Source organism: Eptatretus burgeri, chromosome 13, assembly GCF_056783735.1.
Source record: "Eptatretus burgeri isolate ZD-2024b chromosome 13, Ebu_testis_v1, whole genome shotgun sequence".
Taxonomy (NCBI): Eukaryota; Metazoa; Chordata; class Myxini; order Myxiniformes; family Myxinidae; genus Eptatretus; species Eptatretus burgeri.
Genome location: NC_140973.1, coordinates 14,679,436 through 14,705,105, shown reverse-complemented (window position 1 = coordinate 14,705,105; position 25,670 = coordinate 14,679,436). Strand labels below are relative to the sequence as shown.

At 44.5% G+C, this 25,670-nt stretch overlaps 1 protein-coding gene across 2 annotated transcripts in view; it reads left to right on the top strand.

Annotated features, from left to right (window-relative positions):
* The window catches only part of LOC147013893 (uncharacterized), a 106,313-nt gene that overhangs the window by 1,717 nt on the left and 78,926 nt on the right, over positions 1–25,670 (top strand). The window contains exons 1-2 of one of the 2 annotated variants that reach the window (XM_085851212.1): positions 7,954–8,008; positions 8,985–9,104. Coding sequence is in view for 1 of the 2 variants with exons in the window: in XM_085851211.1 (XP_085707337.1) it covers positions 8,985–9,104 (120 nt within the window). In the remaining variant the exon portion in view is untranslated. Of the gene's footprint in view, positions 1–7,953; positions 8,009–8,984; positions 9,105–25,670 lie in introns of those variants that run through there. The other variant, XM_085851211.1, reaches the window with a different exon arrangement.

Here is a 25,670-nt window from a genome sequence, read left to right as displayed (position 1 = left end):
AGTTCTTCCTAGAAAAAAAGTTGACGTCATAATATCACTGCTAATGGAAATCGCCTATACCATAATCTCCGAAACTAGGCAAGCTGTTTGAATTTTGTTTGCGGGAATCAAGCCGGGCATTAGCACAGATAATTTATCGCAAACCTGATAAATCACAATGACGTCATATTCGTTTTTATGACGTCATCATTAAGAGGACGAAGATCTTGGCTCATTTGAGCTTGTTAAAGGAAACCCCGCACAGCCATCTAACCATTCTCATCTCAGTTTGATCCAGTCTTAAAACTTCCTCCTTTTTCATTGGCTATGTTTCACCATCATATAACATGACATTCCTTACATAAGCCCTGTAGATTTGGTCTTTCTTTTTCAAGGATCTACTTCTACCCACCAGAAGAGGCAGCAGTTCTCTGAACTTCTTCCAGGCTCTCCTAACTCTGTCAATCGAGCTCGACCTTGCTCCACCACTTTCTCCAATCGTGTCACCAAAATAACAGAACTCATCAACACAACCCAACGAAAAGTCATCTGACAGAATCATCTCTCTCTCCATCGGGGCCTGGGAGCTTTCACCATCTGTGCATGTCTTGTAGACAAAAATCAACATTTGTTCTGAATATGTTCTTAATTCCACGACACCTCTATTGCATCCATTTCTTGCAAATAGAGCAGAAGCTGGAATTTCTGCCAATTTCAAATTTACAAACACCACAAGGGAATTTCCCAATCCTGACAATAATGCCTTTGCTCTGGTCACAAACCATGACCTTGGTTTTCGACAGATTCACCCAAAATCCCTCCGAATCGACATTCTCTTTCCAAGTTTTAAATTTCTGCAACAGTCCTTCCTCAGACTCGGCGATCAACATCAAATCATCAGCATAAAGCAATTCCCAAAGTAATCCTGTTCAAAACTCCCGTGACAAAGTCTCAAGCACAATAATAAACAACAAAGGAGCACAGATCCTTGAAGAACACCAACCTGAACTTCATATTCCTCGCTTTCTACTCCATTTACCCCGACAGATTTACCCCCAATGAGCTGCTATTCAAACACAGCGTGGAAAGCGGCTGCCATAAACGGGGAAACAAACGAATGCACAGACAGACACCACGGTTTGCAATACATATAAGGTAAAGACCTGAATACCCACCATGTGTGACTGCCAGATGGGCCAAGTTTATGTTCTTTGCATGTTTGCCCACAAGGGGCATTTGATTTACCTGTGTTGGGCCACATGAAGGCTGAAGACCCAGTTTTATTGGGCCACAATGGGCGAAGAAGACACATTTTATGCATTGCTTTGGGCCCTCCACTCTACAGGCCATTTCAAAAATTCCAGTGGTAGAGAGGCCGTTGGGCCATGGAAACACCCATGGAACAAAATCTCATTCAACATTGCAGTTAAACATGTCTTAAACATCTCAATCAGATCTTCTCCTTTCCCCCCTCCCTCCTCCAGCCTCTACTTCATATGTATATCACGTTGGGAACACCGGATGCTGACAGGCACTGTGTTCACTGAAGACATTTGTAGTGCTTGGACCACAGCCCTCAGACAGAGTTTGGGGTGGAGTTTCTTACGGAGTAGGGGGCCCAGAAGCTTCATAAACGTCATAGGAGAAAGGAGGAGAAGAGGCTCTCTTTTTTTGGCTTCGGGTCGTATTGGCTTCGGGTCTGAACTATTTTGAATTCTTGTATGTGGGTTTTCAGACTAGGATGGGGAGTAGTCTTGTTTGAAAAATGGGGTCATGCCCAGCATTGCTCCCAATTCTGAGAGCAGACTCGGGAGAGTCTGAAGGAGGAAGGTGGGGATCGTGTTGTGGAAATGACTCCTCGTGGGTTAAAGATAGTGTAGTTATTTCCTTAATGTGTCTCAGCATTAGCGTAAAGTAATTAAAGGTAATATTAGATATACATCGGTTATGCAACAGAGACAACAGCAACCTTCCAAATTTGGTTTCTAAAATTATCCCTTTTGACTCCATTTATGAATGTTTTACCCTTTGGAATCTGTCATAAATGTCTCTTTTAGTGTTCTGGTAGGTTATGGAAAGCAAGTTAAGGCAAGGAATCCTGTCGAGCAGACCTGGTGCTAACATTTTCCACTCTGCTGAAAAGCTCCACGGCACCTATCTTACCCACACCCTTCATTGTCTTAAACATCTCAATCAGATCTTCTCCTTTCTCCCCTCCCTCCTTCAGCCTCTTCTTCATCTATCTATAATTCCAGGTGTGTGTGTGTGTGTGTGTGTGTGTGTGTGTGTGTGTGTGTGTGTGTGTGTGTGTGTGTGTGTGTGTGTGTGTGTGTGTGTGTGTGTGTGTGTGACTGCTGTTTCTCGACAACCACTGGTCCAATATAATTGAAACTTGCCAGATATATTGCTGGGGACCTGAGGATGTGCCTTTTCAAGGTTTGATATTAATCGAACAAGTGCTTCCCAAGTTATGGCCATTTATTTACCAACCAATGACAAGACACGTTGCTGTGTAGGCGTGGCCGATGGGGAAGAGAACCTCAGCCGCGTTCTCCATTACGGGTTACAACGTACGGATTTCCTGATAGTGATGACTTAATGTATTCTAATAATTTCTCGATTTCTTGTGCGCATTTATAGATAAACACAATGCCCCAATCCAGTCGTCGTTTACGAGAGCGAAGGAGCGGCCTGTGGTTTCTGGCTCGCGGGTTGAAAGTTTTGTGCAGGGTTTGCATGTACGGGCATGTGAGAGCGAAGGAACGGCCTGTGTGGTTGTTTCTGCCTCGCGGTTTGAATATATATATATATTTTTTTTGCATGCACGTACGGGCACGTACTAGTATGTATAAAGTCCTGTGTCTCCTTCATCTGCTCCCCACAGCTTAGTCTAGCTAACCCGGGAATCAATTGAGTTGAGAAGACAAAATTCATTGTAAAACCGAGTTTGTGTAGGGCAGGATCAGTGTGACCACTCCTTGGCTTTTTCACAAGATCTTGGCTATTCGTTGTTCACCTTGGCGTCTTGGTTTTCTATTAACATCGTTTTTCCGAAACCTTGTGAATTCTTGGCTTTTTTCATTGGCTCACCTTGGCATTTATGAAAATGAAGATGGGTCACACGCCGCAGGATGGTAGCACCACAGGTAACTGTAACTTGCAAGTAGCAGGGCAACAGACAAACCAGCATGATAGATCATAAAGCAGATTGTACACAATTTCACTGTTTATCAAAGATATCTGGTAATTTTTTACTGCTTGTGGTTTCAGCAAATGTAATTAATTTGCAAGTTCATATCCTGCTGGCTCATTTGATATTTTATTAATAGTAATAGGCATCCACAACCATCCGTGACCATGTTGTGTAATGTCGGCCGACATCCTCACCTTTTTTTTTCTACTGCCCTCACTTTTTCACCTTCATTCATTTTTTTGATTTGTTTTCTCTACAACTGCTTGAGCGATTGAAACAAAACTTTCAACATCGGAGCACCTACCCATTGATAATAATGTGATAACAAAGTTACATGATGATGGGATGGAAAATGCAGCAGGCGTTCCAAAAAGCCTGTTTTCTGCAGGCATGGGTAGCAGGGTGGTTCATGTATCAGGAATAAATGGAATAAACAAATTATTATTAGTTTATTGAAAGAATGCACATGGATCCGAGGCACATCCAATTCACTGCGCTGGTTACATCGTTACTGAGGCCAAGCTGTGCCACTGATGAAGTGGGAACAGGTTATTGGGGCAAGAATTTGGAATTTGTTCGGAGTGACGGCACACAGTCGTCTATTCTTTGCTAAAGGCAAAGTTGGGGCCCTATTTCCAACACCAGGTGATGCTCACAGATGGGACACTCACCTTGACGTCCCTCGAAGAATGTCACAACGACCTGCCAAAGAAGCCGCAGGGTGATTGCTTTGTTGTCGGACCATGGGGAATGGTAACTGGACTAGACAAAGGCAAGCAGGCTACATCTGGCCTCTACTGCCCACCCAGGGCCCCCTGCCTGAAACCCCTATTGTGAAATCCCCTGCCTGAAAACTGCAACAAGCAGGTTAGCTGGTCCATCCAACATTGCAGTTAAAATCCAAGTTAATATTTTGCTGAACTTGTTTTGGGGGAGGGGGGTTGGGGTCGATGTGGGTGTTGGGGGAAGGGGGGGTGGTGCTGCTTGACAACAGGTGCCTCCATTCACACGAACCTGTTTCCTTTGTGGCCAGCGGGTAGTACCTTGCGTGAGGAAACGGCAAGCTGCGGGGAATTTCCCGGCAGGGCCAAGGTGTTTCACCATACAGTCCATTATCCAAAGCAGTAATAAGAGCAGCCTGAACCCAATACCAAATTCAAACACAAAACGGTTCAACTTCAAAATTATAAGCATTCAAATCACCAAGTGGCTAAAGCACTCAAGCAAGCATTCCATTCAAAACCATTGATAAGGACCGGCTGGCTTTGCAAGCACGAGAAAGCTGCTTGGTAATTGAGCATGACCCTGGTGCTAAGCCGGCTGTCCTATTGTATTCTACTCTCTTTTTTTTTTGTATAACTTGTCAGCTCATGTGAGAGCTAACACACAACGCACAGCAAGGGTGGGCATGAGACAAGAGGGGTGGGAGAAGGAAGGAAAAAACAGTGGGGAACAGAAACATTAGATCTGTGGAAGAGAGAAGGATGGGGTGGGGAACATGGGGTATACAAGATGGACATTACAGGGACTTTCAGGAAGGAAAGCAGGGAATTTGAAGGAGGTGGGTTTGGGGTGGATTAATGGGGGTAGAAAAGATCGAGGATTTGGATGGGCGAAGATAAGAGGTGGTGGTGAACAGCTGTTTTGAAGGTCTGGAGGGAATAATGGGATTGAAGACAGTGTGGGAGTTTATTCCAAAGGCGGGGAAAAAGAGGAATGAAAGAGTGAAGGTGAGCAGTGATTCGTGATTTTGGTAATTTTACTATAAGGGGGTTGTTAGTGGACCTTGAGTGCCCTGCGGAAATGTGGTGGGGACAAATCGCAGACGGAGCAGGGGGTGCAAGACCGGAGAGGAGACGGTAGATGACAGAAATACCACCGACCGACCTGCGGTGAGAGAGTGAGAGGCCCAAAGACTCAGCCTCATCGCTGGAGATACCAATGATCCGAAATGCCTTGGTTTCCACAGCGTGAAGTCGAGAAAGGTGAGAGGCAGGAGCACCAGCCCAGAGGGGAGAGCAGTACTCCATCAGGCTGCGGACAAAAGCTTTGTATGTGGTCAGGAGCTCAGGTGTGCCGAGGAAGGACTTTGCACAATGGAGGATTCCCAGTCGGCGACTGGCTTTGGAGGCCAGGTTGGAAATGTGGCTTTCCCAGGAAAGACCATGGCAGATAGTGAGACCAAGAAGATTGAATGAAAGGACTTCTTCCAGAGGATTGTTGAGAAAGTAGATGGGGGGGGGTTCTCCAAACGGTTCTTTCGGAGAGACAAAGTGAATGTCAGATTTACCCGGATTGAAAGACATGTTCCACGTGTTGGACCAGTTTGTGATTTAAGACATTTTTCGTGGACGTCAGAGACACCGAGATGTGTTTTAGAAATGCTCAACGTTTCTACTCGGACTCAGACTCGGACTAAAATTTCCCATATACAGTATGTGAAATGCGAGATTGAACACTTTACTTTATCGGGCTCATCCAGGTCTCCAACTGTTGTGGTGCCCTCATGCGACTCTGTGAATACAGATTTTATTTTGGTCACAACTCACAAAAACATCTGCAACAATCACCAGGCTGAGTTTGCAAGCCACCAATTAGCAAGAAGCATCCTTGGTAAATTGATTTGGAGGCTGGAAATGTTCAAACGATCACTTTATCCAAAAGCTTTTGAACTAAAATGTTTGCATCAACCTCATCCCACACATAAAGAAATTGTTGACGACGGTTTGACGTCATTTAATTTACACAGAAACTTTAGGGCAAGAGGCGTTAGCCATTTGGCCTATCATGCCTGTTCTGCACCAACCAGAGCGGATCCAGGAATTTTTGAAAAGGGGTAGAGGGTCCATAAATCAAGGACATGGGAACATACTCTCCCAGATGATGCGAGTCACGAAGCCACAAAGCGTGTGGTCCGGGCCCCAAAAGCTTTTGGATTTTAGATGCTCTCGGGTGCACTCTGAGCATCGACTGACCACATTGGCTACATGTTGGGAAGGGGCTGGGGGGGGGGGGGAAATCACAAGTTTCCATTGTAAAATAAATTTAATTTGCTTTTTCATTGTTAATTTTGACATGATCGAGTTGGAACCTGTAGCTTTGTCAACTTAAAGGAACACCAGTTACTCAACAATCCTCTTCAAAAACAGTCAATGACTGATTGATATTTTTGATGTCTTGACTGGAGAGCGCTTGCCTCTAGGCGGTATGGCACAAAATCAAGTGTGATATGCCAATATCGTAGAAACCAGCTGACCCACGTTTCACGAGTTTGGCCCGTTTTGTTTTTGATAACCCACAGACCTGTTTTAGTCGCGTAAAAATGAGTATCGAATGGAAAGTACAATAAATTTTTTTAAAACACAATGTTTTGCTTTCATCCCACTCACAAGGATTGACACACAGACTGATATACCTGGAGTGACCTGTAGCTGATATGCAAGGTCTCACTCCAGTCAACTGGCTGTGTGACGTCATCAGCTTTCCCATACTGAAGGACAGGTCACCACCCTCCAGGTATCTGTGTGCAGTATCACTTTACTTCCAATTCCTACCAACCTGTTTGTCGTCACCTCCAACTTGCCATGTATGAAATATGACCTTCACACAATCAGTGACCTTTCCGACCTTGATTTCTCCCAATGGCACATTCTCCCTTCTGGAGTTGGTAATGAGGAATTTTCCTACAATTGTGATTAATGAGTCTTCTGTTCCTCCTCTGCTCCAATAGGTTCATCAAATCATGGACTTGCAAGAGTCAACATCTCTCTGTCTAGACTCCAGTGTCAGAGAGCGCAACGTAGTATTGCAGCTCACTCAAGCTGATTGGCAGGCACTGAAAGCTACCCTCTCACACCAAGTTAGGTCCTTCAGTTGTACCTCCCCTGATATTAATACTGCCTGGGAATCCTTCCACACAAGCTTTCTTTCCAGCATGTACACATTTATACCATCTCATCTGCAGTTATCATACCTATCCCCTTGCCCCTTGTACACAGAATCCTGAAGTTTGGCATTTAGGCGGTGTATAGGCAACTGACAGCTCTGTCTGGGCAAAAAAAAAAAAATTAACGCCATGCAGCAAGTCTGGATGTAATCAGCCAAGAACTGTTGGAGGAGTAGCGCGACAAACAAACATACACACACAAACACCGGTCCATGAATTATATAGAGGATTTTGGTTCAGGTCCGAATCCAGATCCAGTTGATCAGTGTGATATAAAATATAAACTGTTCAGCCTGGCAGAGTTCTGCACTCCACCGAGTGTCGTTCTCATGTCGCTTGTGGGCAGCTTGTTCATTCACCTCGTTGTGTCCTTCTCCCCTCCTCTTGATCTCACTTTCATTTCTACTCTGTTGTTGGTGTTTCCCCCTTGCTATTAAAACTTGGCCTGCAAATGTTTCCTCCTTGCTTCCCCAACCCCATCCACAAACAAGCCACCATCCCCACATCCACACCCCTCGATCTCCAACGCATCCACGTACAGTTCCTCAATAATTCCATTTAAACGTATCCACCCCTCCGCTGCCTTTCCAGGGAGACCACAGCACGCAATTTGATGGAATTTGTTTGAACATACAGGGGGGGTCAAACATTCCTCAATGAAAACCATTGCATTGCCAGTTGACCGTGGATTCGGCAACACAGCCTCATGAGCTCCCCCTATCAGAGCAATGCGCCCGCCCACCAACCAATCACATTTGAGAGTAATGCACGGTTCACTGGCCAATCAGATTCGAGCTTTCAAGTGCCGACGAAGATGGCAGACGCTGGATGTTCCACTCAGTTCAACTGGACAGTGGAATTAGAAAATGCTGTAATCGATTTTTTTGCCGGTAAATATGATTATAAATGTATTTTAACTTACTGTACGAGGTTTGAAGCTTTTACAGGGAGGGTTACAGCACGGAGGCTCGTTGAAGCCTGCTGTCAGTTTTCACCTCACGTGGTCATTGTGTTTGGAGCAAATATGTTCAAGTGTGTTTAGGATTTGTGTTTGTAGGATGAGACTTTTAAAATAAATTTGGGTTCTAAATGTTTCACATTCCCAATCGAGGCTCATTTGCTCTGTGGGAAACTTGGCCTGCAAGTTTACAATCTCGTGTTGTTTGTTGCACGATGACATCATCATTTTTTTGCTGTTTTGGATGAATGATCGTGATGCATCAAAATACTGACCAGTGGTGTAATAAACCCTGGGAAGTCTCAAATAAAAGACTGAATCTGAGTTTTTCTCTTCAAAGGTTGAGTTCTCATTGTCGCAAGGAATTTGGACATGGAAAGAGGCCATTTGGCCCAACATGCCTGTACTACATCAAGCCCACATCCATTTGGTCCATCAGTTTGCTTAATGTTGTTGGGTGGGAGTGCGAGTGTGGAGAACAGTGGGACAGGTACAGGGATATCACGAGACTGTTTTATTTTTTTTTGGAGGGTGAAGAGCTTTGCGAGTAAGCAATGCACAAGCACCGACCATACGCTCACCTTTTGGCGAGACCTTCTCACAGACATCACAATCACCCACCCATACCGCAGCTACCTACCAGTCTTGTCAACGTACATGTACCCTTCTGTATCCCCAGTTTTTTTTAAGATTGAGTGTGAAAGCGAGTATTTGTTCCGCAACTTTCATTGCAAGTCACTATGACTAGTCTAAATCCCAGCCTTCACACCCAATGTCAGACTTGGAGTTCATCAAAATTAGAACTCGAGTCGTATTTAAGTCCCACCACGAGATCACAGCCCAATGTCACATTTACTCTTCATTGCAAGTTGTCCGTCTTCTTTGAATCCTTTGCAATTTGTTCGCAGAAAACCCGTGCCTGTGGAATCATCGGAGGAAGGATTATTACACGAGAGAAAAACGTGCCCAGTTGTTGAACTATCTCTGTGTTCAACTCGGCACACGTCATCAAGGAAGTAAACTGACTGGTATGCATTTGTATTGCTGCGCTGATAATGAGACATCTACAAATTCATTTCGGCACACCAAGTGTTACAAACATTTAATGTGCCCTCATTATAGGCACACCAAGTGTTACAAACATTTAATGTGCCCTCATTATAATAGACGTTGCATTTACATATTGCATCATAAAAAGGAAGAGGGATAAAAATTGAGAAAAGGGGAGAGGAGTGGGGATAAAAGGGAAGGGAGGGGGACAATTTGGGGAGATAGAGGAGGAAGGGTATGGAAGAGAAAAGAATGGAGCATCTCGGGTGTTATTAGTGAAGGCCCAAGGTTTGTGCACACCAAAGCACGCATTACTAAAAGGAGAAGCACCTGTCCACGTTTATGTTTGTGCGTCCATCTGTCCGTCCATAATGCTTTATTCTAAAGGGTTCCTGCTGCCATAGAATGGTAAAAATGGTACCATTGGAAAGCTAATAATTGATTTACTGTACCTATGGAACAAAAATCCATGTCCGTTTCATCATAAAAAGCCCATCTTTCTGGGAGGGAAGAAAAAGCATAACCTTGCAGCTTTCACGTAGTGGTTCCAACGGTACGACAGCAGGAACCCTGATCATGAAGTGTGACAGACAAGGAAGGAGCACGCAAAATTATACATGGTAATACTTATCGATACAATAGAAAAATATGCAATCGTACATGGAAGGAGCACAGAAATAACCACAACCGCTACAACAGTGGCAACAACAGCAGGTACGTGTTCTAAGGGATCCTTTTAAGGCATTTCACTTTATTTTAGATCCTCATTGAGACTCACAAATAGACACGCAAGATGCTTGTGAAATGTAACATGCTGTTTTTTGTTTAAACCCATCAGTTTAGCGATGCTGGTCTGTCTATGCATGGCTCATCTCAAAATAGCTTAATCAACATAAATCCCACTGATGACCCAGTTTTGGCTCAAACGGATTCTGATGCAAACATAATCTGTTTCTCCTCTACTTTCAGTTGGAGCCTTGAAAGCTCGATGGAAAAACATGAGGACAACCTTCCAAAGGGAGCACAAAAAAGTTGCAATGTCAAGGGCCTTTGGAATGGGGGTGGACAATATCTACAATTCCAAATGGCGCCATTATCCCCGACTGTTATTTTTGTCCGAATGTGAAGATGAACAGTTAAACAAAGGTCATTTTATTCTAAAAGAAGAGTTTCCCGAAACACATTCGTTGGATGAAATAACAGCAAATGATTCCATAATTTCTGTCTCGCCTATACTGTCAGAAGGAACGGTGACGCTTGAAGACATGCCAGGAGCTTGCTCAAGTGACATTGAGCTTCAGGAACCAAGGCCGAAACATTCTAGGACTCGTGGAGAAAAAGGAACCGGAGACACATCGATGGAGGTTCTGCAGAGCCCCGTTCAATGCCTGAAGCCATTTGACAAACCAAATGATCATAACGGTTTTTTTAGTTACGTGACTGAGTTTCTGTCAGCCTTTCCTCGAGACAAACAAAGAGAGGCAAAAATGGAAATGATAGAAACAATGCATAGGCTCGGAAAAGGTAATCTGTGAACCTATATTCTTGATTGGTTCGTGTTGTGAAGTTTTACCAAGTTGAGTTCTTGCTGTAAAGTGCCACTTTACTTTGTAATTACCCCGCGCGTGCAAAGCGAAAACCAGGGTTAAGCAATTGGCTCACTTTATCTGTCTGTCTGTCTGCAAACGTCACTTTACAATCGAGGAACAACTTGATTTCAATTGAATGTTTTATTTTTGAAGATTAATCGGAAAATGTACCTGCAGTTTAACAGAAAATTGGCTCTGAATTCGTCCTGATCGCACATGCGCAGAGAGGAGTGAGATGATCTTCTTACTCTGTCTGCCTTTCTGGCAGTGAAACAAAATGTTAAATCATTTCAAACAGGAAACTTACTGTTTTTAGTGACGGCTTAAAGAACACAAACAGGCATGGAGAACTAATGTAACATATTAAATAAGGTGGTGTAAAAAATGCTACATTCACGGTGGTGAACTTCCAAAATTTCTGGAACCTTTAAAATATTTATTTTATTTCAATTGAATTATCAACTTGAACACTGGAGAACACAAATCGCCTTATTGACACTTTTAAAAACTTACCGTTTAGCAATACTTGGACATAATATTATGGCCTGTTAGGTCATCTCGACCAATCAAATTTGGCCGTCGCAGACCCTGCCCACGTCCTTGTTTTCTTCAGACTGCACAGGATGAGGTGTTCTATGAACTCTCTAGTTTGTTGTTTTTTCAAATAAAACATCAGATCATGTCACCATGTCAAATATTCTGATGGATCTGGCTTAGGGGATAAATGTGCTCGGATTACATGAGTTATTTTAACGTACGTGCTGGCGTAAGCGTGTGTAATTACTGTAGTTTACGAGGTAGTGTTGAGGTTGTTCGAGGAAACTCCCTTGCATTTTCCCTCTCAATCTGTTTGTGTCAGCACCCATATCCCCACCTTGGTGTTTATTGTCGTTTTCCCCATTGTAATCTATCATGTGTTTTCCTTTTGTAAAAATCATGAAGGGCAGGAGTGCACTTGGGTTACAAGGATTACAAGGAAATTATGCGCAGGAGGAGGCCATTCGGCCCATCATGCTTGCATCACACCAATACCAGATTTTAAAATAAATCCATCAATACCCCTGCCCTTCGTGTGCAGCCTTTTGGCTGCTGGTTACATCATTAGTTGGGGGCGTGGATGTGCCGCTGATGCAGTGCCCCCATTACCAGTACACTGGTGCTCATTTCGCCGACCTCGAAAGAATGACAAGCTGATTCAACCCCATGGTATTAATTCAGCAGAAACGGAGCTTGAACTCAGGATCCAAGGATCCCAAGCCACCACCCTAACCGTAAAGCCAACACCAGGTTCAAATTCTATTAACTCTCTTGCCAAGCAGTCACATGAGATGGAAGCCTCTGGAACTACATACGCCCACGTGACGGGGAAGGACAGTGCTCCGCAGAGCAGAGAGTCTGGACTGCTGATAGTGTCGCCCCACGAGAAACTATAAAAATAGCACCGCAAAGCGGGCGTAACCCCTCAGCCCCTTGACGCAAACCAATTTCAAGATGGTGGCCATATTGAAAATTGCAGCACGCCCATTTTCGAAAGGAACCTTCCTCGACTCAACCCCAACACACCCAGCAAAATGGATTTAATCAGACAAGAAGTTCTAGAAATTGACGGAAACCAATTTCAAGATGGCTGTCGTGGCGGCCACAGTGAAAATCGCATCATGCCCATTTTGGAAAGGAACCTTCCTCTACTCAACCCCATTATACCTCGCTAGAATAAAATCAATGTGTGAAGCCGCTCTCAAGTTTTTGTCCGGAAACCAAATTCAAGATGGCTGCTCTAGCCGCCATATTGGATATCGGATTGCACTGTATATCGAAAGGAACCTTCCTTTAACCACCCCCATTATATCACACAAAAATGAAATCAATAAGTCAAGCCGTTCTCAAGTTATTGTCCGGAAACCAAATTCAAGATGGCTGCCCTAGCCGCCATATTGGATATCGGATTGTGCTGTATATCGAAAGGAACCTTCCTCTACCAAGCCCCAACACACGCTGCAAAAATGGATTTAATCGGACAAGGCGTTCTCCTCGAAATCGATGCAAACCAATTTCAAGATGGCTGCCATGGAGGCCACATTGAAAATTGCAGCGTGCCCATTTTCGAAAGGAACCTTCCTCTACTCAACCCCAGCACACCCTGCAAAAATCAATTTAATCGGACAAGGCGTTCTCGAAATAGACGGAAACCAATTTCAAGATGGCTGCCATGGAGGCCACATTGAAAATTGCAGCGCACCCATTTTCGAAAGGAACCTTCCTCTACTCAACCCCAACACACCCTGCAAAAATGGATTTAATCGGACAAGGCGTTCTCGAAATTGACAGAAACCAAAAGTTGACAGACGCCCGGACGCTCTCCGGACAACGCCTGTGACGACAATACCCCTTAGCCCAATTCGGGCTGAGTGGTAAAAAGGACCACTGATAGTAGAAACCGTTCTCTCTGTGCCCTGGACTTTTGTGTTGCTGAAATAGGTGACCCTTATTGTCAGTAATTCTGTTTGTTTGGATGTTTGTTTCGATGTTTGTTCTTTTGTCATCAGCATAATTGGTAGTAAACGTGGGCCGATCTTGACCAAACTCGGGTGATAGGTACATCCTATGACCGAGTGCCTTGGAAATTGTGATGGTGGCTAGGGACGCTTTGGTTCCCTAGCAACAGCCGAAAAACCTTAAATCGGTACCGTTCACGCGACATCAATTCCGAAAGCCATTATCCCACGTAGGCTTATGAAATTTGGCATGCATCATCTACAGGTGATTCTCTACCAAACATATTCCGGTTTTTGTGATGTATGGAATAGTTTACCTGCAGCGCCCCCGACAAATGGGGTATGCCCGAAAATTGGCAAAAATTGAAGGCCCCCTAGCGACCAGGTGAGTGCATCGATCCGAATGAAACTTTGCAGGTTCATAGCACGCAATGAGTACTACAACTTTGCCTCAGGACATATTGACCGATATTGCTTAGGTCAGGGGTCAAAGGGCAAAAATCGATAATATGCGAGAGCTGGTGGTGCCTTCACGCCAAATGCTACTCCTCCTAGGGTAATGGTCAGATAGTCATGAAAATTCACACATCATCTGGAATACATTGTGCACAAACGATCGAGCCGGATTTTCGATTTATATCTTTGTTCACCCACAGCACCCCCTCGAGCTTTGGGGATTTCCGATTTCAAACCGCATTTTCGGTACTTTTCATTCAAATGGATACCGAGTAGTTATCAGTAGATGGAACTGGATGAGATTTCATATGCATAATCTTAAGGTGATTCCCTATCCGCTATATGACATCCATTTTTTTCTATATCTTATAGTTTCCAAATGGTAACCCTCTCAACTTGGGTGTCCGAGGGCCATTGAGCATTCCCGCTGAAAATTCAAAGTACACTAGCTCCAAGACAGTTGAACCGAATCGAATGAATCTTTACATGCTTATAGACCGTAATGAGTACTCCAACTTTGCTCATTTGCGTAATGACCTATCTCGAGTAGGTCAGGGGTCAAAGGTCAATAAGTGCATTTTTCGGGCGAAATTACCATTCAAGGCACCCTTGCTCCTACACGGATTAACCGATACGAATGAAAGTTCATAGGTACATAGTACTCAATGAGTAACTACAACTTTGCTTCAGGACATATTGACCTATCTCGGCTGTCAGGGGTCAAAGTCAATGAGTTTATTGTTCGGGCAAAATGACCATTCAAAGCCCGCTTGCCCATACACGGGTTAACCAATTCGATTGTAATTTCGTAAGTACTTAGTACTAGATTAACTCAGATCAAAGGTCATCGGATGCTTTGCGACCCATGGCCACCTACCGGCTTTTTCTCTCCTCTCCTCTCCTCTCCTCTCCTCTCCTCTCCTCTCCTTCCCTTCTCTCTTCTCTCTTCTCTCTTCTCTCTTCTCTCTTCTCTCTTCTCTCTTCTCTCTTCTCTCTTCTCTCTTCTCTCTTCTCTTCTCTCTCTCTCTCTCTCTCTCTCTCTCTCTCTCTCTCTCTCTCTCTCTCTCTCTCTCTCTCTCTCTCTCTCTCTCTCTCTCTCTCTCTCTCTCTCTCTCTCTCTCTCTCTCTCTCTCTCTCTCTCTCTCTCTCTCTCTCTCTCTCTCTCTCTCTCTCTCTCTCTCTCTCTCTCTCTCTCTCTCTCTCTCTCTCTCTCTCTCTCTCTCTCTCTCTCTCTCTCTCTCTCTCTCTCTCTCTCTCTCTCTCTCTCTCTCTCTCTCTCTCTGTCTCTCTGTCTCTCTGTCTCTCTGTCTCTCTGTCTCTCTGTCTCTCTGTCTCTCTGTCTCTCTGTCTCTCTCTCTCTTCTCTCTTCTCTCTTCTCTCTTCTCTCTTCTCTCTTCTCTTTTCTCTCTTCTCTCTTCTCTCTTCTCTCTTCTCTCTTCTCTCTTCTCTCTTCTCTCTTCTCTTTTCTCTTTTCTCTGAATGCTCTCTGCTTGGCTGTCTGCTCCATGGACTCTGCCCCTCACCCCCCTTACCAGTTCCTTGTTTGACAACACCAGCATTCTGTTATTGTATCTCTCGGTGTGTGTTCTTGCTGTCAATGGTGCACTGTCGTGCCAGGCAAGCGTTGAGTCCTTCGAGTCGCTTGACCCTCGGAGATATTTGACAGGATGTTCTGGCGCAAGCCAGGACACTCAAGCCACATGTGTCTCTCGTGTCTCATATTCTCCCTCCATCTGTCCTGTCACCCAAATGAGTTGATTAAGTTTGTCGTTGGCACAGTGGGCACAAGGATTGTCATTATTTATTCAGTGGTACCAGTTGTTTCGCCACTTGTGGCCAGCTCTCTTCTTTTCTCCTTTGCCCTGTTTTTCTGGTTATTAAATTCCTCCTGTAAATGAGAACCTGTGTCTTGGACATTTGGGAATGCACAATATTGAGGAACTCCAAGCATGTACAATTCATTTGCAGAATAAACCCTCAAAACGGGTAGAATCTGGAGTGGTGCATTTAACATGCCATCGGTAAAAATGAGTTCTCGTCAGAGCTCTGCTCGGCTATTCACTGTCAGCAGATTTGTTACAGCCGGACGGTTTTTAATCATTGGCGTGTATGCAAATTAGCTGGGAATGATTGGACAAATTTGAGCCATTCCCGTCTGGTGGACCCTGCGCTCGTTAGAAGACCACTGACTGTTCCAACATATTGTTGCGAATTCTGGCCCGTCCAGCGTGCAAGCGACCGCGTATAGCCAATAGCGGCCGCTTCGCCCACCGGAACGGACAATTCAGTCGTGACCCTCCGGGAACTACCGCCAGGAGCCAGTTACGGGTGGGGATTTAACCTCACCACAATCGTGCCAATTGCCCACCCGCGCAGGATAGGGTTGCTCGCCAAATTCGACCTACCTAAGTACCTGCGCCAGTGGTCGACCGGGCGATCGTACCTCGCCGCAGGTCGACTTCGGGCACGAACCGCTTCAGCGGCTCGTTCCGTGCTGCAGGGATAACCGAGCGGAGTTATCGTCGACCTCGACGGTTCAGATTATTTACCGGGTGTTTTAAACCCACTATCAATCCGTTACGTGATGCAAGATGGAACTTTCAACAAAGGAAAGGACGCAACGAGACTGGAAACAGTTCAACAAGCAAGCACTTTATTCCACACACACACAGACAAGCACGTATTCACAGCCATACAGTAATATACGTATAACAGTCAAGACAAAATGCAACAAAAGCAAAAGCACTACTACCGACTATAATTATTTACAACACTTAAACAATTATACTTGTTGGGACTCGGCGCCACATCATGCATTCAAAAGCAAAGAAAAGACCTCCCCATAGGCAGGGAGGTAGATGGGGATTGTGGACCAAATGTGCACGGAACCTGGAGGAGAGGCCAGGTCCACGAGACCGACAAGGTCTTACCCGCGTCCTCGTGACTCGATGGCGGGCAAGCCGCAATGTCCGCGCAGCTGCGCCCCGACTCCGTGCCCCTGGCGTGGTCCGTGAGCCCTCTCCGGCGTGCCCCGCGCCAGCATGGTTGGGTCGGCACCACGGTTAGGGTGGGGAATAAACGGGGCCACCGGCACTATCTCAGCGCGGATGGGGGGGGGGGAGAATTGTTGATGCTCAGGGTCGAGCGAGGGGAATGGCTGGCTGGCTTGGTCGCTTGTGAGAGCGAAGGTGGGTCGATTCCACGACGAGACGAGCCCAGCGACCAGCACAAGACGACACCACACTACAACACCAACTTCGACGACGACCTCCGTCTTCACTCGACCCGAACTTCCCCCGAGTCGCCTTGTGCTTGCGTCTTTATAGACCGGAGGAGGAGCCTGTATACAGATTTTAGGATCAAAACACGATTGGAGGCGGGGCCACGCCACCCTCTGTTCAGCCATTGGCGTGGCAAAAAGGGGCGTGAGCCTCTTTTGATCCAAATTCCTTCCTGAGAGGAATTCACATCCATCGCGCTTGGAGGCGGGGCCATACCGCCCGACGCCTGCCCATTGGACGGAGAAAAAGGGGGCGTGAAGCCTTCCTGATCTGAATTTCTCCCTGAGAGGAACACATTCGTACCCGCGGCTTGACGCGTTCGGCATCAATTATGGAACGGGCCCTGGACAGCACGACGTTTGGTGTTGACTGGTGGTGTGGTCGATGGTTGTTGAAGGAGATAGGCGAAGGTGGTGGGGGGTTTGCTGTGGTGGTTTGGTGGTTGGCGGGCGTCGTTTAGGAATGGCGGTGAAGTGATGTTTGCGGGATGGAGTTGTGGAGGTAAAGAGGCAAGGGTGGTGGTGTTTGAGTTGTTGGTGGCTTAATGGTCCAAAATAACAATAGAGAAAGAAAAATGGCTAACTCAAAGCGTCGCAGCCCGGATGAATCACACATATTCCCTCTATACAACGGGTTTGGGCTAACTTCACATGAACTTACCGATATATCTCACCTGAGCACCCTTTATGGTGTAATGCGAATTTCCACAACCGTAACAATATACTACAAACGTCTCAAATGCATGAATATCCTTTGGAAAATTACTGTTAAAAAGCAGAAAATAATCGTAACACCGGTGGCCAGTTTATCCTCGACTTTCATTGTTAACTTGCTATCGTGGGCAGCCTGTGACTCCTGGTTGCATCATTTTCTATTGGTGCAGCTGTGCAACTGCTGCAATGCCCTATATTGACAGTACACTGGCACTCATTTTGCCAACCTCAGAAGGATGACAGGCCAAGTCAACCCCACCTGGTGGTAATTAAATGGTTAACAGGGGATAAAACTCAAGACCCGAAGATCTTAAGCCAGCTACCTTAACCACGACGCCAACACCAGGCCGACTTTCATTACTCTGTAGTATGTTTGAAGAACATCTTTAGAGTGAAACAAAGCTTAACTTTCAAAAACTCTGAATTACTGGATCATTATGTGGTTCACTTTACATCCCTGCATGGAATAATGCAACTTGATGTGCACTCGATTGCGTTCCTTTAAATGATCCATGTTCTGAATCTTGTCGTGTGTGTCGTGTTTGATGTGCTTGCCATGTTTCCTGTTCAAGTCGATTGCAACCTTGCGACAGCTTCCCGAACCAGCCATGAGAATGATTTCAATACTTTCTTCATTTGACAAAGGCATTCTTGAAGGGAATCTGAAAAAAAGGAAGATATAAGCTACTGTATGTATGAAGAATTTTGGGAGACATTTTGCTGAAAGTGTTAATTTTCCCAATGGATGGAGACTTTTGGAACACCCTGTATTTGTGCACAATTTCTGTGTACCTTGTCCCCATATTGTTCATAGTTGGTTGTGAACACACATGACGTCACATTTGCATTTCACAGCCACTGGAGGACGAGACACTTTGCTGTCTCTCCATAAATCACTGTGAAGGAAGTGTTTTACAGGTGATGTGATGGAAGAAAGAGACAAGCATTAGTTCTGAAATCTTGGACTGGGAGAGGTTGGCCAGTCATGTGCAACCCAGGAGAGCTGAGGGTTACAGGCTCACCCAGAAATCCAGATGAACATTGTACAGGAATCTTTTTATACAACCTGAAATTCTGTGTGCCTTACTTAACTATTGCTGTTTGATTATGCTGATTACACAATTGTCTTTGATCTCCTCAAGTGCTGAAATTCTTTTTCTGATTTTTTTTCATGTGTACAAAATCTAGGAGACAGGGCAAAAGGCAATGTACTTCCTGGCAGTACAGCAACAACTCAGGGAATGAGAGAGGAGAGGAGGGAATCTTCAAGAGGATTGAGTTGGGTAGGATTAATGGGGGTAGAAAAGATTGCTGTTTGGGATGACGTTGTGAGCCTGGTGTTGGCTTAACGGTTTGGGTGGTGGGCTTGGGATCTTAGGGTCCTGAGTTCAAATCCCACTTACCCGTTTAAATAATACCAGGTGGGGTTGACTCCGCCTGTCATCCTTCCGAGGTCAGCAAAATGAGTGCCAGCTTGCTGGGATGATTGAGCCATTCGAGTATCCTGTGTCGGAGTGGTGACCCATCCAGGATTGTGCTCAATAGCCCAGGAGACTGCTTCGGCAGCACCAACGCTCTGCATAGAGTATGGTTCCAATGGATTGGATTACGTATACAAAATCTTGGAGACAGAGGGGAAAAAGGCAATGTACTTACTGACAATGGGGCAAAAATTAAGGGAATGAGAGAGGAGGAGAGGTAATCTGCAAGAGGTTTAAGTTGGGTAGGATTAATGGGGGTAGAAAAGATTTCTGGTTGGGATGATGGTGACATAAGCCTGGTGTTGGCCTCACGGTTAAGGTGGCTGGCTTACGATCTTAGTCTCTTTTGTTTGAATCCATGTTGGTCTGTTGAAATAACATTAGGTGGGTTGACTCAGCCTGTCGTCCCTCCGAGGTCGGCAAAATGAGTTCCAGCTTCCTGGGTTAAGAAGTCATTTTGAGTATCCTGCATCGGAGTGGCAACTCATCCAGGATTGTACTCCTTAGCCAAATGAAACTACCTCGGCTGCCCCATGCAGCTCACGGCATGAAAGGAATGGTTGATGATGATGGTGATATGGGATGGTGCTGCACCATTTCATTAAAGTCGTGGAGGACACTGCTGCTGCTGCTGCTGCTACGGCTGCTGCAGAAACTACAACTATGAACACGTTTAATAGCCCTATTTATTTATTTTTACGAAAATACTTCATGAACTGTCTGGTTCAGCCTGACATTCAACTGGCCAAATTTGTAATTTGTTCAGGGTGCATGTAAATAATTTGTCTACTCTTTGTGAAGATCGCGGTGGGATATTGAACATCTAACAGCAAGCAGAGAGGATATCCAGTTTAACGTCCAACACATTAATCGGGATGGGAATGGGACCCAGAGACAAGGCAGCTCAAAGGTCAGTGTGCGACTGCTGTGCCATCCTGTTGGATGACCAGAGGAAGAATGATGATATGATCACATGAAAAAAAAATCACGAAGTGTGTTTGCAATTATTTTTTCAGCAAAGTGGATCATGAAACACTTTTGTTGACAAACATGGCTGAAAGGGTGCACGGTTGTGCAAATGAGCAGTTCGATTTATTTCATGGCGAACCTGGAGATCGATGTCCCTCTTGTGGATAACAAGGTGTTTGCATAGACTTTGAGGTAAATGGGTAAAGGATGATCTGTGTGCTGAATGATTTTCCCCACCCCACCCCGCATCACTTTTTTAATTATCATATTGTTGCGGCCACAGGTACTGAGACACCAGCTTGTCTTTCAGGGGGATTAATCCCCGGTTGTCCTCGGTAAAGCCGCACCTGGGGCCACCGCTCACAATTAACATTGCGGTACGGCGGGTTGTTTTAAAACCACGAACGCCACCCAGTCAACCACGAGTTCCAGTGTTCACCGTCTAATTATTCCGTTTAACTTGTGGTCACGTTACCTGAGCGGGGAGCGCACCCTCGGCAAAGCACCAATGTTATCTCGATTAGATTTTAATTAGGGTGGCAGAGCGTTTTTACCGCTGGTGCGTGCCGACAATTTTTGGTCAAATTTGTGGTAATTACCTCCCAGTCTATCTTGGTTTGGACAATGCTTGACCAATGAAAGGAAAGGACAAACACGGACAGGTTGGAAATCGGCAAATTATTTATTCGTAATAAAATAAACAAGTGAAATCCTTCAATACAGCGCGTGTGGTGAATCAAATGGGTGCACTAATGTTAAAATATGCAATTTATGCTTTTTCAGTTGAAAAACAATTAAAAGGCATACTTAATATTTGAAATGTAAAAATCTTGTTATTATTGTGATAAGCACCTTGATATATAACAGAAGGAATGAAATCGTTCGAAACAGCATGGCAGGAGGCCGCAAAAGAATGATTGTAAGTAAATTTCAACTACTAATGCATGACGAAACACTTGTTTATGGCTAATATTAAAGAGAATGATGGCATAAGAAGAACTTAGCCTGGAATCCTCGTGCATAACACTGCCCACACAACACACGTGGTGTCCTTTGACCAATCAGGAGCAGTGCAGTTACAGTGTCGTTTCCTTCAGCTCGATTGGTCTTGTCCTGCACGTGATGTTTTCGGTTTTTTTTATTTCGTTCTTGTTGAATCTGAGGAGATTATTTTTTCTTTCTTGTTGTAAGTAAATTTCAACCACTAATGCATGACGAAACACTTGTTTATGGCAAATATTAAAGAGAATGATGGCATAAGAACTTAGCTTTCTGCATTCGGCGCGAAATGCCATGGTGGACGGAAATGACGTCTTTCCTTCGTTCGTACATGAGGGGAGCGTTTCTTCGTTTTTTTCCGTCAAGCAATAAATTAAATGGTTTTCACATATATAACACATTAGTTTCACAAATTTCCATTGAAATACTCGGGTATTTCCGTCAATTGTCGCCATTTCCGTCGAGGTTACGCACTGCATCTACCGGACGGCCGTCATTGGCTGTCTTGAGGCATGTGGGGGGGGGGGGACACCGGACCCACCGGAGACGTGGGAGACGACGCCGGGAACATTTCAAACTCGGTGCAATTGTATACAGCGCACGCGCTGTAATAAATGGAAATAACTTTTTTATTTTCTGAGGAAAATAAAGAATGAATTTCAAAGCAAAATCAATCAAAATGCCAGGAAAGAGGCAAAGAGCAGATGCTTATCGGGGGTTGATGTACTTACAGCTAAACAAAGACCTGGGTACCCAACATCATTCAGGGGGAGGGAAAGAATCATCTCGCTCACCAGAAAGTAGTTGTCCGTGAAGTGAAAACTCCTGAAATGTGTGCGTGCGTGTCACATCCGTCACCAGCACTCAGCTTTTTCGTGCACCCTCTCGCGAACAGCCTTGAATGGCAGTCGAAGTCTGGAGGGCACTGGGATCGTCTGTTGCGGGTTTAGACCCTGGTGTTGTTGGTGATCGACCCGTGCCTCACTTGTTGGTGGTGCTGCTCACACCCACATGCGCACCACATGCTCGCTTGCCCAAGCACTGGGAAGGACGAATTGTCTCATTGTTGGTGCTAGTCAGACACCCGCTTCTTGCTCGCTTCTCAAGCTTACTTCTCGTTCTCCTCTCCCTCCCTGGCTTTCTTTCTCACTTTCTTTCGCCCCGCTTTTCTCATATTTCGCTTTTTCTTTTTCCTCAGAATGGACCTCCCTTAGTTTTTATATCCACGGGCCGTCCCTGTGGGTGCAGACCGCCCCAAGCTCACCACGCCCCACAGGCGCACGGTTACCATGACGACCCGTGCCCTCTCAAAAAATGTGGGCGTCGAAGCTCACGAAAGATTGTTGCTGAGAAAGAATGGGGAGAGGGCTTCAGAGCTCGTGAAAGAAATGTGTGTAAACGTGTCTGTCGTAAAGAAAAAAAAACCTTCCCATAAGAGAGGGGATCGATCCTTTACCCTTCTCAACCCATCACATTTAAGATCCCATTAGACATGGGGCTGGGGCTAATCTAAACATGGATTTAAGGAAATAACTGTCTGAGGACCTGGATGTGTGGTGTATCCATCAGACCGGATTTTGAAATCCGTAACAATATTTTTTGTCTGATCCGATTGTGAAAAAGCAAATGCGGTTTTGGATTTTGATTTGTACCCTTATAACTTTAAGCAGCAAAGGTCATGATGAACGGTTGAGTTTTTTTTCGGTGTTTCATGTATTTTTTGAAATCAGCTTCAACGGCAAAGTTCCCCGTTCAAGAAAGAAAAAAAACAACAATTAAACATTTTAATATAATTTATGTTTTCACAAAATTAGAACTTACAAACATTAAAAAAATAAACCAAGTATCTTGCCAAAAGGTGACCACGTGTGACTTCTTTAAGGTCACACTGAGGTGAACAGAGCTGCTATCCACCAGGAGCGACTCCTTGAGGAATATCTGCCTACGAGAGATTCCGATGAGAATCGTTCTACAGAGTAACCATGAATAACATGTGTTTTCCTCATAACGTCACCAAATGACATCATAATGTCTCAAGCTTGACATATCTAGAAAGCACTCATCAAGGTGTTCAATTTGAGGTACTACACGATATGGTTCCCAAAACTTGAAAATTTGACCTTGGGGTCAAATATGTTTGACCTTAGGCGCTAACTATGAAGGTCAAGGCCAATCGCCACCAAAAACTAACCTTGACCTTCAAAATTTTATGCGCTGAAAGGGACCTCTATAGGCCTCTGATATGCGAAGTTACAAAAATTTCCAATGATAACTGTGCTCTGCAGAGTGATTTATACGTGATTACAGACAAAAAAAAAAATCAAACATATGAAGGTCAAGGCCAATCGCCACCAAAAAATAATCGGCTGAGCACCAGACCATGAACTATATTCCCATGAAGTTCGAAGATGATCCGATCAAAATTACTCAAAAAATAAGGGTTTCGTTGACTCCCCTGATTTGCGACAGTGACCTTGACCTTTGACCTTGACCTTCAAAATTTTGTGCGCTGAAAGGGACCTCTATAGGCCTCTGATATGCGAAGTTACAAAAATTTCCAATGATAACTGTGCTCTGCAGAATTTTTTATACGTGATTACAGACAAAAAAAAAAAACATACAAGCTGACTAAACATATCTTGCAAAAACTTCGTTTTGGCAAGATACAAATTATCTTACGACCCTGTGATTCCTTGTTTTCTTGTTAAAACCAATTTCAAACACAGTTGCCGTTGAATTGTTTTTTTTTTAATCACAAAAACATTGGGTCACATCCGAGCTTACATTTACATACTATAAACCCCAAACATCTCCATTCACACGTACATTTTACAAATATTTTTAAACGAGTAGTAATGCCCGGCGTTGCCCGGGCTGTCTTGCATATTTCCTGAATAGCTGTTAGCGGTTAGGGTTAGCTGTTAGGGTTAGTGTTAGGGTAGCTAACCCTAAGACTAACCCAAACCCTAACCCTAACAGCTTGGCGGAGCGGAGATAAACAGCGCCCGGGGCAAAGTGGAAATTTGCGTCCCCCCATAGGCCTTAAACTTGAGTGGATTTGAATGGAAAATCCCATAAGGGATATCGATTTATCGATTTTTTCGAATATCGGAAGTGTGATGGAAAAAATTTATAGCCAATAACCTAAGTTGGACCAAAAGCCATAATCGTACCGAATTTGAATGGAATCCGTTGGAGTTTGTGAAAATGCATCAAAACGAATTTTGAGGGGCCTCTTAAGGAAGACAATAATATCATTAGTATATGTGCCAAATCTTGTTTCATTTCATGCAGTAACAAAAATCTGATGGTGGAACAAAGAAAGGGGCGTGCCGAAATATTAATATAGATGACAAGCTGCATTGTGTATGAATAGTTAAATGGAGTATTTGCCGTCTGGTTGTTCCGATGGATTAAAAAGTAACCTTTTGGAGAACTTGTGTACGACGTGCTTGTTGTTGTATTCATTTTGAAGCAAAACGTCGATCGTCAATACACGATTACAGTGCAGTGCAACTCTCTGGGTGAGGAGTGTGTTCAGTAACCAAGCTTGAGTTAGCTCGCGCTTGTTAAGCCAGATGTTCCTTATCAATGGATTTGAATTGAGTGCTTAACCCACTTGGCGAACGCTCCACAAGAAATTTGGTGACTGAACACCCTCGTTGTCACATACGTGCTCTATTTCAAATGGAGACTCGATTTTCGTTTCAAAAATTAAATTTCCTTTTAAAAACAATTCGTCGGCCGGTGTTGTGTAGCAATATTTATTTTTGGAAAGGCTGTTTTCACGTTCGATTCGGGTCAGTTGTGTGTTATTACTAGATTGTAGTAGATCTGGACAACGAAATTTTATCCTCAGTTTTCGTGTCGACGAAATCCTTTCGATCTGATCCATGTCAGAATATACATAATAAAAAGCGCTAAGATCAATTAATCAACATTGTTTGTTCCTCCCTCACGTTCAGTTACCAATTATCTTGTGGAGCGCTCGTCACTCCATTGGAAACCGTGAAGGAGCGGCTCGCTTGGCAAGCGTGGCGCTTGGTCACTGAACACATCCCTGAACCTCTTTACATGAAAATCCTTGAAGTTTCCTCATCGCCTGTGGGGTGTTCTTACTTCGTGCGCACCAGGCTCGTCATTCTTATTTCGAAGTCGTGACTCCTTGTTGGGAGATTATTTCCAGAAACCCCAAATACTGGACCTTTTGTCCTCGAGGAATCCCAAATACTAAACCTGAACGTACCGAATTAACCCCACTGGACCTTTCTGTCCTCGAGGAATCCCAAATACAAAACCTGAACGTACCGAATTAACCCCAACTACTGGATCTTACCTCTTAATTAACCCCAACGACTGGATCTTACCGATAAATTAACCGCAACTACTGGATCTTACCTATTAATTAACCCCAACTACTGGATCTTATCAATTAATTAACCCCAACTACTGGACCTTTCTGTACTCAAGGAATCCCAAATACTAAACCTGAACGTACCGAATTAACCCCAACTACTGGATCTTACCTCTTAACCCCAACGACTGGATCTTACCGATTAAT